At 37.3% G+C, this 22,896-nt stretch overlaps 1 protein-coding gene across 5 annotated transcripts in view; it reads left to right on the top strand.

Moving 5' to 3' along the window:
• TP63 (tumor protein p63) overlaps window positions 1–22,896 on the top strand; it is a 228,537-nt gene that overhangs the window by 103,635 nt on the left and 102,006 nt on the right. The window contains exon 1 of one of the 5 annotated variants that reach the window (XM_078453138.2): window positions 22,564–22,720. The exons of the other annotated variants lie outside the window; for them this stretch is intronic. Coding sequence (XP_078309264.1) covers window positions 22,679–22,720 — 42 coding nt within the window. The 5' untranslated portion in view covers window positions 22,564–22,678. Of the gene's footprint in view, window positions 1–22,563; window positions 22,721–22,896 lie in introns of those variants that run through there. 5 annotated transcript variants of the gene reach the window in all.

The following is a 22,896-nucleotide window of genomic DNA, read 5'->3' as shown; positions in this document are numbered from 1 at the left end:
CTTTCTAGTCTGTGACGTTGATGAGAAGTACAAGCATGTGCACAGAGATGGCCAGAGGAGCTTTATGCCATGGTCAGCACAAAAGCAAGTTAATTTGGCTGCAGAAAATCTGTTCAAAGCCCATGTCTACTACCTAGCTCATTATATGACTTACAGCAAGTTATTTCATCACTCTATGCTTCTTCTCTCATTTGTAAAATGTGAATTATAATGGCACCTCCCTTGTAGGTTAAGATGAATATAAAATCATAAATAAAAATCATATAAGTTAAAGCAATGAGAATCATGCCTAGCCTTAAGAAGTGCTGAGCAAATGCTCACAGTTGTTGTTTTCTGATTCTGTTTGTAGAAGTGTGCATTTTTTTAAGTTTATTTATTGTGTGTGTGTGTGTGTGAGAGAGAGAGAGAGAGAGAGAGAGAGAGAGAGCAGGGAAGGGGCAGAGAGACAGGGAGAGAGAGAATTCCAAGCAGGCTTGCACTGTCAGTGTGGAGCCCGACATGGGGCTGAAACTCGCCAACTGTGAGATCATGACCTGAGCCGAAATCAAGAGCCAGATATTTAACCGACTCAGCCACCCAGGAACCCCATGTGTGTATTTTTTTAATGTTTAAAATTAAAGGTATTAAGATGTCTGGCATCCTCTACAACTTTGATTCTATGTGATGATCTGGTTGAATAGAAGAGTAAAAGTGTATTCTGGGTAAAAATAAAAGTAAAATTTTATTTCAAGCAGTGTTATCTCTAGTCAGTCCCCTAGAGAATATTGGATGTAAGCCAATGTTAAGGACGTGGTGATCAGTTTCTGTATTTTAGCTGTGGTTTATGTCTGACTAACCAGCTGTACCATATTTGGGTTACAGATTATGTGCCCAGTAGATGGCGGAACTACGTTTGAACCTTGCTTTGTATTTTACCACTTATTTGGTATTCATTTGAAGCATAATAACTTGTTTAGAACTAGTTGAATAAGTAATATGGTCTTTGAGTGAAAATATGATTATAATAATTATACACTATAAATGACTTACATATATTAAATATATTTACCCATTAGGGATGTATCAAAAGAAAAATAAAAATTTTTTAATGACTACACCTATTTAAGACACGCAAACATGCTATTCTTCACAGCGGCCACCTCAGGTAATTCCATGCTGAACCTTCTCCTTGTCACTCACCTTCAGAGAAAGCTGATCAGGAACATAAGAAAATATAGGTTGTTCTTTTAATGCTATGTCTTCTCTCAATTAGAATCATCTTGTTGATCACTCACTTTATACACTAAATTTGGCAGTGCTAAATATATTTTTTTAAGGCTAAAAATTTGGAACCATTGATTTTATTCCCATAATGAGTCACAAACTGATTTATAAATTATGACAGATTGATCATGAAGCTTGAAGCTCCAAGAAAGCAGGAATCATTACTTTCTTTTCTGTAAAACACATTACAAAGCCTGGCCTTATTTCAGGCTTAGCAAATGTTTGTTGGTTTGGAGGTCGAATGGACTCAACTCTTTAATCAAATTTTTAGCTCCCTAAGAAGGCGGTGCAATTTGAGTGCTCCACGGAGCCTAAAGGACACTACATAATCATCCTACTCTGCCATTATCTTGATGGAAATTTTGAAAACTACACACAATCCCTCCAACAATTTCCTGTCCATCCTCATTGGATTTTTCTGTTGCCATTTCCATATGCCATCTACTGCTCTTTTTGTTCATCTGGAATGTGTAAATATTAATTTAAAATGCTTCTTTGACATCAGCAAAGCAATTTGCGATAAAATCAGACAACAGAAGTTGGGGCAGTTGGGGAGTTATCAAAAAGTATTGTGCCTAGAAGGCTGTTCTTTTTTGCTTTGAAGAACATTTTTCTCTGAGTTTATGTAAATTTGAGGAGGCTAATCCAAGTCATCTCTAAAGATTGTTAGGCAGGACAAAATGTTTAATGTTGCAAGTTTTCTCTCAAAATTAGTCTGTCACTTCTACTGTATAAATCATGTTCTGTGTCAGAGGTTTTTGTTTGAATGAACCAAAGCTAACTGCAGTATGGATTTAGAAAATGATACCTATACATCAAAAACAAACAAATAAAATATCTTCTGTTTGAATAACCTTCCACAGTTTAAAAAAGTTATTTCATGTTCATTATCACTCTCGATCTTCACGAAAGCATGTAATATATATCTCATGCCATTATAAGTACATTAACTCTTTGGATGTGTTTGTAATTAAATGTTATTAAAAGCAATTTAACTTCATTAGTGAACAAGTCAGTAGTATGTCTAAATAAAGGCACCTGGGGTGCCTGAGTGGCTCAGGCCATGATGAAGTCATGATGTCACAGCTTCTGAGTTCGAATCCTGCTTCGCGCTCTGTGCTAACAGCTCAGAGCTTGGAGCCTGCTTCCGATTCTGCATCTCCTTCTCTCTTAATAGATAATATCTCTTTACTGATTCTGCATCTCCCTCTCTCTCTCTGCCTCTCTCCTGCTGACACTCTGTCTCTTTCTCTCAAAAATAAATAAACATTACAAAATAAAAATAAATAAATAAAAGGCACCTATAATATTTTATACCGTTAAACAGTTGAAAATATGGCTCTTGTTCTGGAGCTCCAAATTGAAAGAATACAATCCCAAAGACATATGTTCTTTAACATTGTTTCATATGTGCCCTACCTGCAGAAGATAATAAAACTAACCATGAAAGGTATTTTCAGCATTGATCAGCTGATTGGCATTGAAGGAACCCTTACTTTCTTTAATTACTCATGATTGCCTCCTTTTTTGTTACAGATTCTTGTTTAGACTTCCTGAGTTGAATATTTGGGCATAGTCAATAATATCAGCACTACTTAGGACTGAATAAAGATTTGTTTGGTTGATTGCTTGGTTATCAAAGAGTGAGATCTTGGCTCTCATTCAACTAAAACAGAAAATGTCTGGGCAATGTCTGCTAACGTTGATCAGTGGGTCAAGTCTCATTAACATTCAGGAAATTTATTGATTGATTCACTTAAAGTGTTGAAACCTTTCTCTGTGCAAAACCCTGTTTAATATTTGCATGCCCAACCTAATGGTTTTAGTCAGGATATTATCCTCAGCAGGATGTGATAGTGTATCAGAAACCTTGTTTGCTGAGCATGGCGAAGTGATAAATTGTACTTCTGTTTACATGGCTAATTGTAAGGATTTGGAAACACTTCTTTGATGTACTAAGAACAGCTAATGAAGACAGTTAAATGAAACTTTGGAATGAATCTAGGAGTTCAAGTCAGCTGGGAGTTCAGCACAGTCTGCTAATGTGCTTCTTGTCTCTCGCCCAAACTATTATGTATTTTTTCCCAAGCGCAAGACCTATTTTGAATACAATGGCAAGCCAGCTTCTTTTTCTTTATATCCTAACACTGTAGGCATTCTCTTAGAATGTCAGTACTGGAATCAGCTTTAGAGATCATCTAATAGATAATATCTTTTTACCTTGAAGGAAGCAAAGCTCAGAGAAGTGAAGTGATAAGCCCTGGATTACATAGCCAGTTGGTGAAGGAGCCAGCCTCACATTCAGTTTTCCTGATTCTTTGCAGTATACTGTGATGGTGTCTATTAAAAAAAATAACTGCCTGTGTACCATCTCTTGAAAGAACTCTATATTTCACCCATCTATATGTACCAACTTGAGACTGTCAGTTTTTTTGGATAATGTTAAATAGTTGCTTTCACATTGCCATTTTGCCCAACCAGTTGGAGAAAGTATCAAGACCTCCCCTAATGTGTTTGGTGCTTACTCAATGCCAAGTTTAGTGCCTAGATGACCATGTTTGATGGAAAGGTAGATTGAATGTCTGCATCATTTTCAAGAATTGTGCTCTAAGAGCATATCACCCCCACTCCCCACATAATCTTGTCCTGCGGACTTGGTGGTGTAATGAATTAGTCTTGCATGGGTCCGCTGCTTCTGGAGGGCTAAGCAGGGGATCAAATCCTCCCTTTGTAGTGAGACAAGCTGACGGAGAAGTGATTGATATTGCAGACAGAAGTAGGACTTCAAGGAAGGAATAAGCAGATAAGTGGGATAATAAGTAGATAATACTACTACTTTGCACTTAGTGTCTTTTATCTGAGCATCTGAAGGCAGCTGTATCCTCAAACATCAAGGCCTCTCGATGTAAAGAGAGAATAGGGTCTCTCCTTTTGCTTGGTGGCCTCCTCTGCAATCCATAAATCAGTGAAAAGCTTTCCTAAGGAAGGCCAGTGGTAAGGATTTTTTTTTTTTCTTCTTTTCTCTGGGAAGTTAAGCCACCAGGATATGAAGCAATCTCTCTAAAAGTTATCTTGATCTTGATGCAATGTTCTGTACGCACTTTCCCCTACAATGTTAGATCTGAAAAAAGAAACTTCTACTGTACCAACTAAGGCTTTTACTGTATTTTTTTAAACCGTCCTGATCATGTCAGCCTCACTCCCTTTGAGTAATTCTCATTCTTGCTTTCATATTACTCTCAAAAATTTCCCTTGTAAATCTTATTTTAGGTCAAAGTCCTTAGACAGTAAATCTTTCAGACAGCTTCAGGCCATTATGGCTCCACAAAACTATTGTGAAGTGGAACCGTGTTTAATAAGGTTGATGGACTCAGTTAGAGATCTCTTGGAGTATGCCTTCGTTAATTTTGTACACATCTTGTTAATTCAGACAAAGAAGGTAAGTTGCCAAGCCAAAATTGTTTCCTTTTAGCAGACCATGACTCAAAATTCAGAAGCCAGTTCCCAGCAGAGTTAGAGAACAATACTGACTGCCACGTGTTTTTGTAGGTGACTTTGCTCCTTATTTAACAGCACCTAGAATCATTTTCTAGACATTTAACAACGTTACACAGTCTAAGTGGCATTAGAAATATTGTCGAATTATCCTCTCCAGTTTTTTTCCTAGTTTAACTATGTTGTGGGCTCCCTACATTTTTGTTGTTCGTTTGTTTGTTTGTTCTTAATCATAGAAATCTTATGGTTAGGAGTGATCTCCAAGGTCATCAAATCTTACCACCCAAGCAGCCTCGAATTTCATTCCATAATTACAGTATGCAAATAACTGCATAACCTTGGGAGAGAAAGAGGACCCAGATCCATCTAGTCTGGGCCCCCTGAAGATCAAAAACATATCACTGGATATGGAAAAAAAAAAAAAAAAACAACACTTAATTCATGGCTGTTTCACATTTTATGGTTTGTCTAAAGACAAATTTGCTTTCTTTTAACAAATAGTATTTCCTTTAAGACAAAGTTCATACTTGGCAGAAGATAAAAAAGAACTATGTATATTTAATAGTACTCTATAGCCATCTTTCACTGTGACTGAATTCTTTTGTGAGCTGATGACTCCTCAGTTGAGATAGTTAGAGATAAAATGTGAAAGAAATTGTATGTCTGTGTGTATGTATGTGTTTGGGGGAAGGAGTATGATAAAGAGAATGCACAGATATTACTTGTATCGCTGGTTTGGCAATATTAATACACTATTAGAGATTCTAATCTCTACTATTTTTCCTTTCCATGTTATAGTTTATAAAACATGATTTTTTTTTTATCTTTTTAAGTAATATCTACACCCAGTGTGGGGCTCAGAGTCACAACCCCAAGATCAAGAGTTGCATGCTTGGGGTGCCTGGGTGGCTCAATCGGTTGAACGTCTGACTTCGGCCCAGGTCATGATCCTGCGCTTTGTGGGTTCAAGCCCCACATCGGGCTCTGTGCTGACAGCTGGGAGCCTGGAGCCTGCTTCGGAGTCTGTGTCTCCCTCTCTGTCTGTCCCTCCCCTGCTTGCCCTCTGTCTCTCTGTCTCCCAAAAATAAATAAACGTTTAAAAAAATTTTTTAAAAGAAAAAGAGTTGAATGCTATACCAACTGAGCCAGTCAGGCACCCCGACACTTTTTTTTAAAATTAATTAACTAGTTAATTAATTATTACTGTAATTTATTGTCAAGTTGTCTAACATACAGTGTATACAGTGTGCTCCTGGTTTTGGGGGTAGATTTCCATGATTCATTGCTTCCATACAACACCCAGTGCTCACCCCAAGAAGTACCCTCCTCAATGCCCATCACCTATTTTCCCCTCTCCCCCACTCTCCTGCCCCCATCAACACTGTTTGTTCTCTTTTTTTAAGAGTCTCTTATGGTTTGCCTCCCTCCATCTCTGTCTGTAACTATTTTTCCCCCTTCCCTTTCCTCATGGTCTTCTGTTCAATTTCTCAAGTTCCACATATGAGTGAAAACATATGATATCTGTCTTTCTCTGACTGACTTATTTCACTTAGCGTAATACATTCCAGTTCCATCCACGTTGTGGCAAATAGCAGGATTCACACTATTTCTTATTGGGCAGTTCTCACAGGTACCTTGTAGGTTAGGTAATGTGGGTGGTGATAGCCTCCTGTACTAAACGTGGAAATGGAGTTTCAGGTTTTCCCAGAGCCTACAGACTTAGTGAGGATCAGAGCCAGGACTCTGTGGCCCACCTTTTGACTTGGAACCATTGCTCTTCAAGCTAAGTTCAAAGTGCTTTTAGGTATAGCATCAGATACAACATATTAGTGTATTATAGTGACGTGCTGGATAAAATGTTAGTAAATACTGTCATCAGATATATCCTTAAGACCCATATACTTAACTGACTGTTTTGAGTACAAATCTTTCTACAGGAAGAAAATAGAATTCATAACTATGCATAAATAAGTCATTTGTCATGAACTGAATCCACTTGATTTAGCCTAACATGTAGGTAAATTTTTTATAACTACAAACCCATTCTCCCCCAAGGCAGTCTTCTTTCTTTCTTTCTTTCTTTCTTTCTTTCTTTCTTTCTTTCTTTCTATTTTTCTTTCTTTCTTTCTTTCTTTCTTTCTTTCTTTCTTTCTTTCTTTCTTTCTTTCTTATTTTTCCATCTCAAACCCAGAGGATACTGCTCTTCTTGCTAGATTCTAAGTTCTGTCCTTTTAGTGCAGAGTGGAGACTACCTTCTGCACAACAACCTAAATCCTAATGTCACTGTTTTCCTCTCCTTGTCTCCATTTACTTTTGTCTTTCTATTTGTTCGAGCGCGCTCCTTGCATCCAAGCTTTTGTGAGGTGACATCTAATATACTCAGGCACCTCTTCCACCTTTCTGCATGTTGCACGCATCTTGTCCTCAGATTTTACTGCTATGTAACTTCTCCTTTCTCATTTGACTCACATATTTCTTTTACCTTTTAAAAGGCCTGAACTTAAATCTGAAAAATCTTTTAGTAGGGAGCAGCAGAGGGTAACGTTTATTAAGGGCTTGATGTATTTATTAGAAAACCTGTCCTAGTGACCAAAACTTATTTCAAAGTCAGCTCAATGAGTACATAAGAGGCGATTCTGGTACCCCCAGAATATAAGACATGGCGACATATGTAAACATGTATTTCGCTTAGTTAAATGCAGTTAGTAATGTAATTCTTCCCAATAGGAATGAAGAACTGAGAATGAGGAGAGCCGTTTCATGTTCACAAAATTGTTGCCAAGCAGTGGGACACTTATGTTCCATTTTAGGGTTTTATATGGTCAGCCTCTAAAATGAAAAAGGTTTGGTTGAATGATTTCTAGAGTATCTCAATCAGGCATCGCCACTGTAAGCCAGGCGTTCTCTTTCATCCCTTATCTTTGAAATACCACATCTCCCTCCCAGAGACAATGGCAGATCCTCTTCTCCTTCCCCTGCTCTTGCTGAGGCACAAGAAGGGAAAATGGCACTCATTATGGATGTGTCCACTTCCAGTCCTAGGAAATAATGGGAAAAGAATTTATGGGCACATGCCTAATTGATTGCTAACTACTGAGGTTGATAGACTTATCCAAGAGTATGATGAAAAAAATTGGTCCTTACATTTGAATCCCTAAGTTATCTTGAGAACATAGGCTAGCCCTTGCTGGGTTAGAGTCCTTGAAGGCTAGGGATCTATTGGGAGCACTAGTTTTGCTTTCCAGTTCTAAGGGTAAATGTTTGACCCCCCGCCCCCCCCCCCCCCCCCCATGGGCAGAGCATTGAACTCTCTAATTAGCCTTGCAGGTCAGTCTTTAAAGAAACAAGTATGTAGCATCTAACAGTTTAAAAAGGCATTCTGTGCATTGTTTGCTGAAGGTCAGAGGGCAAATGCTGTTGTGACAGTTGGGTGGACTTGGCAGGCATGGAGAGGATGAAAAAGAGAAGAGTGGTTGAAGTTAATCTTCGGTGATAGCAATGGCAGAAGACAGTTCCCTCTAACTCTAGAATCTTTTTGATATTCTTTCTGTTCACATGAGGATTTTCCATTTTTAATCCAAAGAGTTAGAAAAATAGAGTCATAGAAGATAAGAGGTGATCTAGCCCATACCTGTATTTTCAGGGAAGTTAAATCATAAATCATGAGTCATAATGGCTTAGTAACCTTACATTTGAGAAAGATGGAGATAATTCAAGCCCACCACCGTCTTATTCTAACATGTTTACTTACTCTTCCTTCCATCTCCCAAGCACTTCCCATGGTCACCTAACTCCATTTTGTTATTCTGAAAACCTAATTTCATGTCTCTGTCTTTTGTCCCATGCCGTTGCTTCAATTTAGGAATGTCTGTCTTATTTCTCTTGGTCTTTCTTCCAAATCCTGCCCAACTGTAATGAAACTAAACCTCTTATCTCCTCACTGGGAATTCATCATTCCTTCTCCCTTGTTTCCAGAGAGCTGTCACTTGTAACTTAACACTCAGCATTTATTTTAATTGCTATTTTACAGACATTTCATCCTGACTTTATAAACTTCATTAGTTTGTTGTGGTTATTGGTGTTTAGAGATGTCTCTTCCATTCTATCAGGATGTCTGAGGACAGATACTGATTCTACTTTGGTTTTATTTTAAGACCATGTGCAATGAAGTATTCAGTTAATATTAGAAATGAAATGTGTATAGGTGCAGGTGTGTATGAGAAGCAACAGAATGGTCTCAACCTATGATCTCTAACATCCCTTTTAGCATTGACATACCCTAAACGGATCTATGACTTAACCTTAGAATATAATTAAATCAATTAATGTTTATTTAAATTTTAAAAGCCTTGCCTTTTATTTTTCTGTTTAGATTTCCCAGTTGGGAAGGGAGAGGAGGTAAAACTCAAGTTTGACAATTTTCCCAGTGATGTGAACCGATAAGCATTTTTGACCTGTTTCCCTCTAGAGTAACAGTGGAGGCATAAAGGGGAGGAGGTCTGATGGTTTGAGGATCATGCATGAGTTTTAATCTACCTTCATAGTCTTCTAGCTATTGACCATGACTAAGAACTGACTCTGGTTGCTAAACAAAAATTGAAAGAATATACGCCAATGAGAAATCAGTTGGGAGACAAGATGCTGAATCTGTCTTTTAAAGAGATGCTCAGATTGAAGCCTCAGGGTTCTTGTTTGGTCGTAATCTCACTTATAGATTCAGGATACACCACTTACACTGTCATTGACTTGGCCCTTCAGCACTAGCTTAAATCCCTTAACTTGAAGAAAATCTATCTAAATCATAAAACCCAGTGAATAAAAAGGAATAATTAAAAGAATAGAGATAAGCTTTTGATTAAGATGAGAGTAGTCCACCCACTACTAGCTTCATTTAGGAACTGAATTACAAATAATTACACAGCTTTATTTTATTTTATTTTTTATTTAAAAATTTTTAAAGTTTATTTTATTTCTTTTGATAGAGATACAGAGTGTGAGCAGGGGAGGGTCAGAGAGAGAGGGAGGGGGAGAATCCCAAGCAGACTCTGCACTATCAGCACAGAGCCCGATGTAGGGCTTGAACTCACGAGCCATGAGATAGTGACCTGAGCCGAAGCCAAGAGTCAGACACTTAACCGACTGAGCCACCCAAGAGCCCCACCTTTATTTTTATTTTACTGGGGCTGTTCTGTACCTTGTGTGTGGGGGGGGGGGGGGGGGGAGGGATGAGCATTTGTTCAGGTTATTTATAATGGAACCTGACTTTGCCACATGGTTCTGTGATTTGAACTCAACAATTTGAAGTATACTGGTTTCCAGCTGAAGAAATGATTTCTGCATTATTATTAGGAAGTTATTAATACTTTGTTTTTCTTTACTTTTAAGCAACACATATTTTAATCCTAAAGTAAATTCCTGTCTTTACTGGAAATTACCTATATTTTTTCAATGCAGTACTCCTGGGTCTTTTTTCTTTTTCTTTTTCTTTTTCTTTTTCTTTTTCTTTTTCTTTTCCTTTCCTTTCCTTTTTTTTTTTTTTTTTAATCTCTTTGTGACAACTGCTGCAGAGTTATCCAGTTAATGATCAATGCAGGTAATGTGTTCTTACAAAATCAAACCAGCGGCCTCTGTAGGCCAGAAGATCTGGCTTAACCACCTGGGTCACAGAGGCACACCTACTTGGTTGCACCACTTTTTAATCGAGTTGTGAATCAGGCTTGGGAAACTGGAACTAAGTCAGTTTATTGTGTCTGTGACAGTAGGAACCTCAGGAGATCAACATTAAGGAGAAGAAAACTGCTAAGTGGGAACGAGTATCTTGGGGAGTCATTTCTGGAAACGGGGACCTCTCTTTTTCTCCTGCTGAACATATAAACAGATTGATTTGCTCTGAGACTAGATTTCCTCCCCTTCTTGGGGCCTGCGTGTGGGAGGGCAGTCTTTTTTGCACAGGAGCACATGCAGCCTTAAGCATAGTTTGTGTGTAAACTTGAATATAGCATCTAACCCCTCTGTAACCTGGCTTCCACATGTGAGAATTGGGTGTAATAAGGCCATGACTGCTTCACAGATGTATCTCAAGGCTCGAACCAGAATGGTCACCTGGTGAACAGAATTTGAATACCTGTTATGTACTCTGTCCAAGCCGCACGGAGCACAAAACTAAGTTGGGCATCACCCTTGCCCTCAGGCTCATATTTTAGTGTGAGATTCATGAAAACAGAACAAAAAATAATGAGATGAGATCTATAATAATGCAGGTATTTCCAGGATTGGGCCATTTAGAGCTGAGATAAGTGGATGCCTAGAGTAGACATGGGATCCACAGGTGCCAGTTCAATGCTGGGTACACAGTGGACACTCAGATGTTGAACAAAATGGAGGAAACAAGTTATATGGGTGTTGAAGAGCTCACCTGACTTTGCCTGCTGGAGAGAATAGAGATGTAAGGGTGCACAGAGCTGCAAAATTGTGAAATATAAGAGCTACATGCTCTGAACATTAATATCTAATGTTCTTACTGCGAAACTCCAAACTCCTGCATCTTTGTTAGCCCATTAACAAGAGTGTCAATAAAATATGCAATTAGGACTATCCTAGATAGAAAGATAGACTGTTTTAAAGCCAAAATTCATCATGGGGTTTATACCACAACATTTTTAGGTTCTCTCTTTTTTTTTAAGTTTATTTATTTTGAGAGAGAGAGAGAGAGAGCTAGCATGTGCATGAGCACACATGAGCGGGGGAGGTACAGAGAGAGGGGGAGAGAGAGAGAATCCCAAGCAGGCTCCACACTATCAGCACAGAGCCCAATGTGGGGCTTATTTCATGAACTGTGAGATCATGACCTGAGCCAAAACCAGGAGTTGGGCACTTAACCAATTGAGCCACCCAGGCACCCCTTAGGTACTCTTAAAGTTGGATTTGGTTTTCCATTTTTGTAGACAATGCCTAGGGTTTACCTCCAGACCTTATTTACTAGATCCTGCCTTCCAATTCTGTGAATGCTTCACTTTCTTCTCTATTCAGGGTGCCTGGGGCAAAAATGATACCAGGAACCATGTTTTCAACTTTATTATTGTTTTTATTTTTATGCCTTTTTCACTATTATTTTTAGACCAGGGCCTCCTATGCCCTATACTTAGAATGAGTGGAAATGGGTTCCAGTGACGGGCACTTTTTCTCCCATGGCCTGTTGTCACAGAATGAAGATTACAGCAGTCTGGTGACTTTGGTGCCTGGGAGAGCAGCCAGTACACGCTGCTTTGCCAATTCTGAGAAACACCATGGTTTGTCATGCCTAAATTATCTCCACCCCTCTCCTGGAGGTGGCAGGGATAGTGATCCTGTATCCAGCTAGGTCTTCAGGCTTTCTCTGTCTCTCTCTCTCTCTCTCTCTCAATCATTCTGACTTATTTTTTAAAAGTAGCTTTCCTTGTTGAATTTTGTGATAAACAGCTGTTTTCTGCCCAAGCAGACCTTATCTAAGTTGCATAGTAAGAGAGAAGTTAGTGCCCCTTAGGAGCCTATGGAGAATCGGAGAATGTCAGGCCAAGAAAGGACTTTAGAAATCCCATTAGAATTGGCCAACCCCTTGTTGTACTTCCAGGGGACTGTACTTCCAGAGAGGTGTCAAGGTCACATAGCAAGTCACAGGGTGCATAAAGTGAAACTTAAAAATATATATAAATCACATTTACATACACCATTTTTTCGTACTTCAGATGTAGACATAGTGCAAGTGTGAATAATGTAGAAGAGAGAATGAGTAGAAACAGGGCTCCAAGAATGTTTAATTCATCCACCACAGTCTCTGAAGTAAAGGTGGTGTAGATATAATGGAGGGAGATTCATGGATGAGCTCATGGATATTTTCCCAAAGTGACAAACTGGTGACTTCTCCATTCAATTTCCTGGAGCTGTACTGGGTTTACCAGTTGAACACATATCCTGTAACTAATGGTGAGTGCAGACCAGTGATTTGAAACCCTAAAAGGACATTGGGATTCTCAGAGGCAAAATATGATTATTCCCTGGAGATCATCCAGGACTCCAAAATAAATACACCTCCTTTTTATTTTGCCTAGGGATTTTTTTTTTCCTGGAAAGGGTGGAGAGAATTTACGTAAGAAAGAAAGCTGAGTTGCCTCAAAGTACAGCCTCCAGGGAGAATGAGGCATCCATCACCCAACCTAATATTCCTGCTGAGGAAAGAAAAATAGAGGAACTAAAAGTGAAGCCTAAAATCTCTATGGCTGGAAAGTTGATAGAAATCAACTTGTCTGTAGAATCAACTGCCTCACAGGCTTTTTAGGAAGGAAATACCACAAGGAAAAGATGTGAGATGTAAAGTTGATAGGGAAGTTGTCTGTCTTCATCAATAGTAAAATTCAGATTTATGGTTAAATAGACAAACACAAACTTCAAGGAAACTAGAATCATAATAAGATAGGGTGCCAAATATATAACAAAACTAACTCCAATGAACAGATTGGAAACTGCAAAATGGACAGGGAAATGTCTTGTTTTATATAATATAATCAATCTACTGTCAGAGCCAGAACTTAACCCAAAATCCATGACTCTTAGGATGATACCCTTTCATGCATGATGCTTAAAGGCAAGATGGGCTGCCTTTCTAGGGTTTTAGGTAGGGTAAATTATTTAAAAGCTGGTATTGTATTGGAATATATCTCAGTATTGAACCATAAAGAAGGGTGACATGTTATGCAATTGGCTTGAATGAATATTTGTTCATAAAATATTCAAAAAAAGGGACTCACTTAAAATCACAGAGGTGGGACCTAAACCCCAGTCTTCTGCTGATGATTCCAGGGCTCTTTCCACTATTCCAAGCTGACAATTGACTATAGACCAGTTACTCTGGCAGCAACCATTTGGAGGCTATGACAGGAAAAGAATGAAAGATAGTCTGATTTAAATGATCTATTGAAACACTAAGAAATCTAGTATTTATGGAAATACGAATTTATAAAGGATATTCAGTAGCCATGTTCAGAACTACAGATAGGAATAAATAAAAGAATAAAATGGTACTGAAACCTATTTAGACCCTAGTGTAAACTAAGTACTGCTATAGAATTGGTTAGGAAGCTAAATGTTATAATACGGCATGATGTTTTGATTTTATAGATGAAGGTTCTAAAAACCTAAGTGAACACACCAGTATTCAAATGCAACTTAGTCTGATTTAAAGACTTGCACTCTCAAAAGCAGAGCGGTCAACGGGGATGGAGATGAATATATTCATTTTAATGAATAGTGTATAATAGCAATAGAAGGAAATTAATTTTGCTTTTTGTATTTTTGCTCTAACCTACTAAAGAAGTTTAAATAATAGTAGCTGCTAATGACAATGATGTTGCAATAGGGTAAACTCTGTTTTATATAGTCGGTCTAGAGATAAACTGGTATAATGTCCGGAAATGAATGTAGTATTATCTGTTGGCCCTTAAGCTACTGAATGTCTTTACATTGAATAATCCAGCTTCTAACAATGTATCTTAATTCATAATGTAGTACTTTTTGCTTTATAGTGTTAAAGAAAAATAGAAGCAGATGAATGCCCAATTACTATAAAATGGTTAAATTAATCCAACATCATACAGCAATTTTAAAACAGCGTTTCAAACAATACTTGTGATGACTTGAGTATTCATGTTAATAACTTCAAAAAATAGGAATGCACATATGTTTACACAGACACATACATGCATACTTAACAAATACATCTTTAATGTATGCTGTCTTATGTACAGAGTTGTATGGAGTATTAGTATCTATGGAAGAGAATGTACCAAACTATTAACAGTGGTTACCTCTAAGTTCTGGGATTGATGATATAAAAGAAGTGATTTTTATGTAATAAGGTAATCAGAGTTCCTATTTTAATATGTATAATACTAAAAAAGGAAAGAAACTTGGAAAATATATGACAAAAATGTTCCTTATATTATTAATGAGGAAAATACTAGTGTTCCAGTGGGGTAGAGATTGGAGGGGAAAGCAAAGGATGTTAACACATCATTTAAAGAAGAAATGCAAAGGGCTAATAAATGTATTGAAATATATTTAATCTTGCTCATAATCTAGGGGATTGATATTAAAATAAGAAAATAAGGGGCGCCTGGTTGGCTCAGTTGGTTAAGCGTCTGACTTCGGCTCAGGTCATGATCTCGCAGCCCGTGAGTTTGAGCCCCGTGTCGGGCTCTGTGCTGACAGCTCAGAGCCTGGAGCCTGTTTCAGATTCTATGTCTCCCTCTCCCTCTTCCTCTGACCCTCCCCTGTTCATGCTCTCTCTCTCTCTGTCTCAAAAATAAATGCTAAAAAATAAATAAATAAATAAATAAATAAATAAATAAATAAATAAATAAATAAAATAATTCTTTAGGTGCCTAGGTGGCTCAGTCGGTTAAGCCTGCAATTTCGGCTCAGGTCAGGTCATGATCTCCTGGTTCGTGAGTTCAAGCCCCGCATCAGGCTCTGTGCTCTCAGTTCAGAGCCTAGAGCCTGTTTTAGATTCTGTGTCTCCCTCTCTCTCTCTGCCCCTCCTTTGCTCACACTCTGTCTCTCTCTCCCTTAAAAATAAACGCTAAAAAAAAAGTAAAAAGAAAAAGAAAATAGTTCTTTTTTATTTGTAAAATTAGAAAAGATAATCCGTAGTACTGTGGTCCTTATCCTCCTACAAATGCAATTGATGCCGCCTTTTTGGAAAACAATGTGATTCTATACCCGTCAAGCAACTTAAGTTCATAACCTTTGACCCATTACTTGTTTTTAAAATTTACTGATTTATTTTGAGAGAGAGAGAGAGAGAAGGAGAGTGAGAGAGAGAGAGAGGGAGGGGGGAGGGAGAAAGAAAGCAAAGGTGGGAGAGGGGCAGAGAGATAAGGGGGAGAGAGAGAGAATCCCAAGCAGGTTCTATACTATTAGTGCAGAGCCCAATGTGGGGTTGCACAAACCATGATATCAACCTGTGCCAAAATCAAGAGTCACGTGCTTAACTAACTGAGCCACCCAGGTGCCCTGACCCAGAACTTTTAATGTTAGAAATACTTAACATGGGAAATGCTCATAATACTATGATAACTAGTATGTATATGTATATATGTATTATATCATACTATATTATATCTATATTCTTTATAGATATTCTATATATGTTCTCCCTCTATATTCTCTATATGATTCTAAATTTGTTTATAGAATACATACATAAACAGAGAAAGAAGATCATGGCAAGTCTTAATAATTCTCTCTGAGAATTATGCTTACAGATGGTGTTTAAATTTAATTTTTAATTTTTAATTTTTTGCTTCTAAATACCCCATTATTTTTGTAATCTCAAAATTTTAAATGCAAATTAAAAACAGTGCTAGGAGAGACGATCTTTGTGCATTTGTACATCTATTTACCTGGACTGTTTTGGAATCCTTCCAAAGTGAGGCACTATCTAAATAGGGGGAAGTGGTTAACAATACTGTTATTAGTATAATCATAGAATGGGGCATCTGGTAAAGGAGCTACAAACATGACATTGAAGAAGGGTTAAATATTGGGGTGGGAAGAGATACGAAGATGTAATCTCAAATGGCACAGGGTTTGTGTGGATTTGGGAGTCAAAATATATAGGTTCTAATCTTGATTTCATCACTTAGTTTTTGTCTGTATTTCAATGTTTTCATCTTCATTTGTGAAATAGGAATAATAACAGTACCTGAATCATAATTTCATATGAGAATAAAATAAGTTTGCTATATATCAAGTGCTTTGAAGACTACCTACCCCATTAAAAATACAAAGAGTACAATGTCACCATTTTACGTTTTACTTGACAGTTTACAAAAATAAAACATTATAGCCTGAGTACATCTGAAAGATTTAGGACAGAACTTGGCTCCCTTTCTACATCTGTAAGACTCATTTTTCAGAGTCTAGCTAGTGGCCCCAAAATGGATGTGATCTTATATCTTGCTTTAGAATTTAGCTGAAGAATAAAGAGAGCATTGATTTGGTGAATTAATTAAGTGACTTTCAGTAGCTTCTACAAATGCTAACTCTTCTCACCTCTCCAGAGCAGGAGGAAAATGAAATCACTTGGGACGGATAAGATCACTGAAAGTTACTTGGGGTGTCCTGTGTTGGCCATCCTTTATGGTGGCTGGCATTGAAGTGATCTAATTGATTTTGTTCTGTGGCAGCTTGGAAAGTCCCAACATTTCTTAGCTTTCACACATGTTCTATAAAACCCCAATCATTTTTAGCTAGCAGTTTTATTATTCTGACAATTTTCCTTTTGACAAATAATTATTAAGAACTTGAAGTACTATACTTGGATTGAAAGCATCATTTTTTTTCTCTTTTCAATTTTAATTAGATACTGAGTATTGATTCCCACAGGAAATGCCTCTGGGTCCTAATAAATACTTTGAGTAAAAGAATCTACTATTTAACCTTCTAATTCTTTCGTACAGAATTAAACTGTTCAATTGAACTTATATTCGTTAGCTTTTAGACCTTCCATGTAATATGATGAACAAAAAATGTACTCCAACCTCAAAGTTCACACCTGCTGGGGGAGATAGAAAAGTATACAAAATTTTACCTAGTAAGATAGTATCTTATTACTTTTTAAATATGTATTCTTATAAAATAAGAGAAGATTTAACTTAGGGAATTGGATAATTCGTCATGCAGGTGGCATTTAAGGAAGAAGAAAATGTATTAATTGATCAGGTAAAGAAATGAAAGCATTCTAGACTGAGGAACCAGACTGAGCAAAAGGGCAGAATGGTCAGCTGGGCCAGCATGTGGCAAGCAGAGTGGAATATATGGAAAAGGAGGCTAAGAGGATTGCTTGGAGCCAGACTGTGAAGGGCCCTGAGTGTCTGCAGAAGTACAGTTAACCCTTGAACAACATGAGGGTAACAGGTGCTGGTCCCCCAATAGTTGGAAATCTGCATATAACTTTTGGCTTCCTTAAAACTTAACTACAAATAGCCTCCAGTTGACTGGAAGCCTTACTGATGACGGAACAGTCGATTAACACATATTTTGTATGTTGTATGTATTATATACCATATTCTTAAAATAAAGTAAACTACAGAAAATAAAATGTTATTAAGAAAACCATAAGGAAGAGAAAGTACATTTACTGTAGTATACTGTAAAAAATCTGCAAATAAGTGGACCTGTGTAGTTCAAACCCATGTTCAGGATTCAACTGTAGTTTGTTTTGTTCCATTGGCATAGGGGCATCCTGAGAAGTGACATGGTCAGGGCTGTTGGTTAGGAAAGATACAGTGATGGGAGTGGGGCTCTAAAGGGAAGGGGGAAAGTAGGGACACTGCTAGATATTCATTTTTCTACCTCATTCAGGTAGATTTGTCATTAACGCATAGAAAGCTCAATGTGTTTACAATCAGAATATTTAGAATATTTAGAATATTCTTTCTTGGAGTCTCAGCTTGCTGCTATGAAAACAGGTCATCAATCTGTGTTTACTTTAATAAATGTCTACCTAAATCTGGCCAAATTTACCCAAACCTCTTTAACTTCTCTTTTCTCTCTATTCAATAGAACTGAGGGCTTCATAAGGGAACCCACTACAACACCAGTCTCCAATTTGTAGCTTCATGAAACCTAAGCATTTCCCTACCCTCTACACCTAACTTACCTCCAACCATTGAGAGCAGACGTAAATCCAGGAACACAAAATTGCTCCCATTTTTTTTTCTTTCTTTACTTTTTACAATGTCGCAGGTACCATGTTATTCCCTACTCAGCTTCACACAGAATGGATTAAGAAATTCAAATAAATGTTTTAAGTGTCTCAAGGATTTATATAGTTGCTTCCATAGAGGTATAAAATGGAGCCATTGATATTTGGTATATTATAAAGATTACATGTCAAATCAGAAGGAAAAAAATTTGGTAAAATGAAAAAGGTAAGTTATCTATTCTGGGAGGGAGAGGATCTTCATTTGTTTCTCATACCAATATAAACTCCAAAGGATTGAACAATTTGCATGTAAAAAACACATCAAAAGCCTTAAGAATATGAGATGATAATATGGTTGCAGAATTTTATAATGTTGGGCTGGGAAAGGCCTCTCAAACTCTGAAAAATAGTAAGTCATAAGGGAAAAATTGATAAATCTGACTATAGAAAAATTAGGATTCATCTACCCCAGAAAGCAACCCATAAAACCACATAAAGTTTGCAAGACCAGACATACACCAGCACACAACAAAGTATTTCCAATGTTTATGACAAAGGGTTATTATCTATAATATACAAAGAGCTCCTACATGAATAACTGTTAAGGAGAACCTTCAACAATATGTAAACAGTAGTATTTCAGGAAAGCATACATGCTGATCCCACATCTTGGGTGACTTCTCTTCCCAATGCACTGGATTCACAACAATGACGTTTCCACCAATGTACTCACCGCTCATTCTGAGGTCATGAATCTTTGAAGAATCTGAGTGAAAGCGCTGAGAATGGAAAGTTATGAGAGCTAAATACAGTTGTTCTGACTCCTGAGGACTCAGGAACCCCACTTCAAGCCTTTGAGTTTGTTTATTTATCTGCAAAATGGGGATAATGATACTTACATACATCACTAAGTCATTAGGAAAATTAATGCACATTACTAAACCTTTGAGATGCAAGGATAAGCATTGTTGTGTGGGGGAGTGCAAGGCATTGTTGCTTCTCTGTAATCTGTTTAAGGAAATGCCTGATATTTATATTCCAATTCTGAAATCAAACATCTGATGCACTTTGGTTAACTCTTTTATGGAAATGTTTGTGCTAAGTTCAAATTTAGATGAATTGGTAACTATTAGTAAATTTTTTATCAGGAGGCTACATAAAGCTAAAAACACAGATTTCCCCCCACAATACATTGTACCTTTTTCTTTAGGTCGTTTAAGCATCTTAAAGTCTGGACAACCTGACTGCTTCAAGTATACAGTTTGGAGATGCACAGATTGTTGTATAAAATATACAAGTAAAAAAAAGAAGAATGCAGATAACCCTCCAAATCACTTCCTTCCTTGGATTATGGACAGACACTCTTATCTTTGTAATGGTCTTTAGAAATCATTTCGTTCTGCCCCTCATTTCACAAATGAGGAACCTGAATCCAGAGTGGTTAAGTGACCTGCCCCAAAGGCACAGAGCTAACTAAAGACAGAGCTGGGATTACAACCTGTATCTCCTAGTTACTCCTGTAACCCCCAGTCCTGTGTTCTTTCCCCTCAGCTACCCAGAGCACCCAAACAGCAGTGGCAGATAGGGAGATAAGATACACATGGCTTAGATTTTGTCCAGAATCTTAGTAGCTATGTTAGATACAGACCATCGTCCTCAGACTTGATTATGCTAAAGGCTGAGGTGGTCAATAGAAATAATTTGGCATTTCAGTCCATCCAATCCTGCTGGGAATCTTTTGATTTTGTAAAAGATGACATTTGTTTACATATTGATAGAATATTATCAACATTTGAGTCTGTGAGGCCTAGATTTAGGGTTCAAATAGTTATGCTATCCTATTATTGTAAAAAAAAAAAATGATCCAATATTGACTTTCTGAGCAGTTATCCTTAATGGCATTTACTTTAGAGCATTGATTGCCAAGCCTGACTCATTCAGAAATGCCTCATGAGCTGCACAAAATACAGCTGTAGAGGTCACATCCCTGCAGAGTCTGATTCAGTAGCTCTGGGACCAGGTCCACCAATCTGTTTTTAAGAAGTACTCTGGATGATTCTCAGGGTCACCCAAGTTTTTGAATCACTGGAATAGAGCACAGATTAAGGAAGCAACAATCGGCTCTTCACTGTTGACTCTGAAGCTGTCAGTGGGTGTAGAATTTAAATACATGGTGCAAATAATTATAATTGTGTTCTGTAAGTAATTTCTTCTCTCTTTTTTTCCCTTGTACCCAGAGCTCATGTCGTTCATTACAAGCAGTAAGAAGTCATTTTTTCCCAATATTTCAGAGAAAAAAATGAACATTATGTCTGACATAAATTTGTAGTGTCACAGAGTGTTGTCATGTTCTTGGACTCTTGAGATCAAATGATGTTTTTGAAAATATTTTTCAAAAAAATATTAGTGACTAGGGTCTTTAAAATAAGTGTGCCAATAATCACATCATCCTTTATGTGCATGTATTTAATGGGTGCAAAATAGGAGTAAAAAGGGAGGCAAATCTAAGTTCATGAATATATTTGCACACTTTATTTCTAAAGTTTATAAACTGATGTAGCCTGGCTTCTAATTTTCTTCTAGTCATCTTATCTTTTAAATTTTTTTTAATGTTTATTTATTTATTTTTGAGAGAGAGAGAGCAAGAGAGCACAAGCATGAGTGGGAGAGGGGCAGAGAGAGAGAGGCAGAAGGAGAGAATTCCAGGCAGGCTCTGAGCTGTCAGCACAGAGCACGATGCAGGGCTCGAACTCACAAGCCATGAGATCATGACCTGAGCTGAAATCAATTTTTAACTGACTGAGCCACCCAGGCACCCCTAAATTTTGGAAAAAACCTAAATATCCACTTCCAGCTGTCTTGCCAGTTGTACCATTCAGGCAGGATACAGAGGGACATGGCTTTCCAAGTGGGGGGTGGGGAGTGGTGTTTTGATATAAATCTAATTGAATTACATAGAATACTCAGCAGTAACAAGAATATTCTAGTGAATCAAACAATAATCATCAGGGTGCATTTCATCCTCACTACATTATGGTAACCAAGGTTAGGCCAGATTCTACAATACAGTTTTTATGTATTTATATAAATATATTTTATGGCAGAGCTAACTGGTTTCTCAAACTTTAAGATTTACTCTTTCTATTTAAAATTTATTATCCATTTATAGAAAAAATATTGTAATTGAGCATTAATGAAAACTACATACAATAGAGAAAATAAATATTCAAATAGATAAGCTATTGTATTGATTCCATGTCCCAAGAAATAATGATGGAAAGAAGCAGTGCTTTTTTTTTTCCTTTTAAGAGCTTAAAAAAAAAAAAAATGGGCACTTTTCCCAGGGTTTCTATTTCCTGTACATAATATGGATGTTTGTCTTTACAAGTTAACGGGACCAAACGTTTTAAATTGATCTTTAACTATACTCTGAAAAATCCAATGGCTTATGTTGGCATAACTTTGTATTAAACTATTTCTCTGTGGAGAATAAGTTAAAAACTTTTTAGCTATCAGGCAGTGGATTTTAATTTTTACATTGAGGAACTATAACCATGGAGTTGAGTATTTCTTCCTAATTTCTAACTTTGTGTAGTCATTCTTAAAACTCCACATCTAGTTTAAAAAAAAAAAAAAAGGCCTTCCAAAAGCTTTCCCTGAAGTTTTACTTTTCAGTTGCAAAGTGTAAAATAACCTTCTGAAATGCCTTCTCTAAGTCCTGGTGGTGGTACAGGTTTGTGGTTTGTTTGGGGAGATTTTGTTTTGTTTTCAGGAGAGAGTGCACTTTCTTGTGAAAGAGACAAGGGAAAGTTTTACCTGTCTCTCTCCTGTTTTTTTTTTTTTTTTCTTCTTTCTTTCTTTTTCTTTTAAAGATTGGTGATAAGGAATTCTAACTACTTAATGAGATGGGAGAGGCCTCACTCCATTGGAGTGAGGACTCCAGGTGGAAGTTGATGGATTGGACAGGTAAAGACAAGAGTCCCGCCCCCTCATGCCTATAGTTGGGTATATATTAGGGAACCTAAAATTATGTACAGAGAGAGAAAGAGAGAGAGGGACTTGAGTTCTGTTATCTTCTTAGTAGATTCCTATTGTCAGGGTCTCAGAGGGGGTGGGGGGGTTGGCAAAATCCTGGAGCCAGAAGAGAGGACAGCGGCATTGATCAATCTTACTGCTAACATGTTGTACCTGGAAAACAATGCCCAGACTCAATTTAGTGAGGTAAGGATTTTAGATTTTAGCACTCCATTTAGAGATGCTTTTTTCACTTTTTTTATTTTTAAACAAAAGCTTACATATTTGTGGTTCTTGGTCACCCAATGTAATGGTTTTGCAAATCGTGTATAGGAATCTCCTTTTCTTGGTAAATGTTTTCTGTGGTGACTGTAAGATTTTTT

This window comes from Panthera onca, chromosome C2, assembly GCF_046562875.1.
Source record: "Panthera onca isolate mPanOnc1 chromosome C2, mPanOnc1 haplotype 2, whole genome shotgun sequence".
Lineage (NCBI taxonomy): Eukaryota > Metazoa > Chordata > Mammalia > Carnivora > Felidae > Panthera > Panthera onca.
This window is presented reverse-complemented; position numbering and strand designations above follow the sequence as displayed.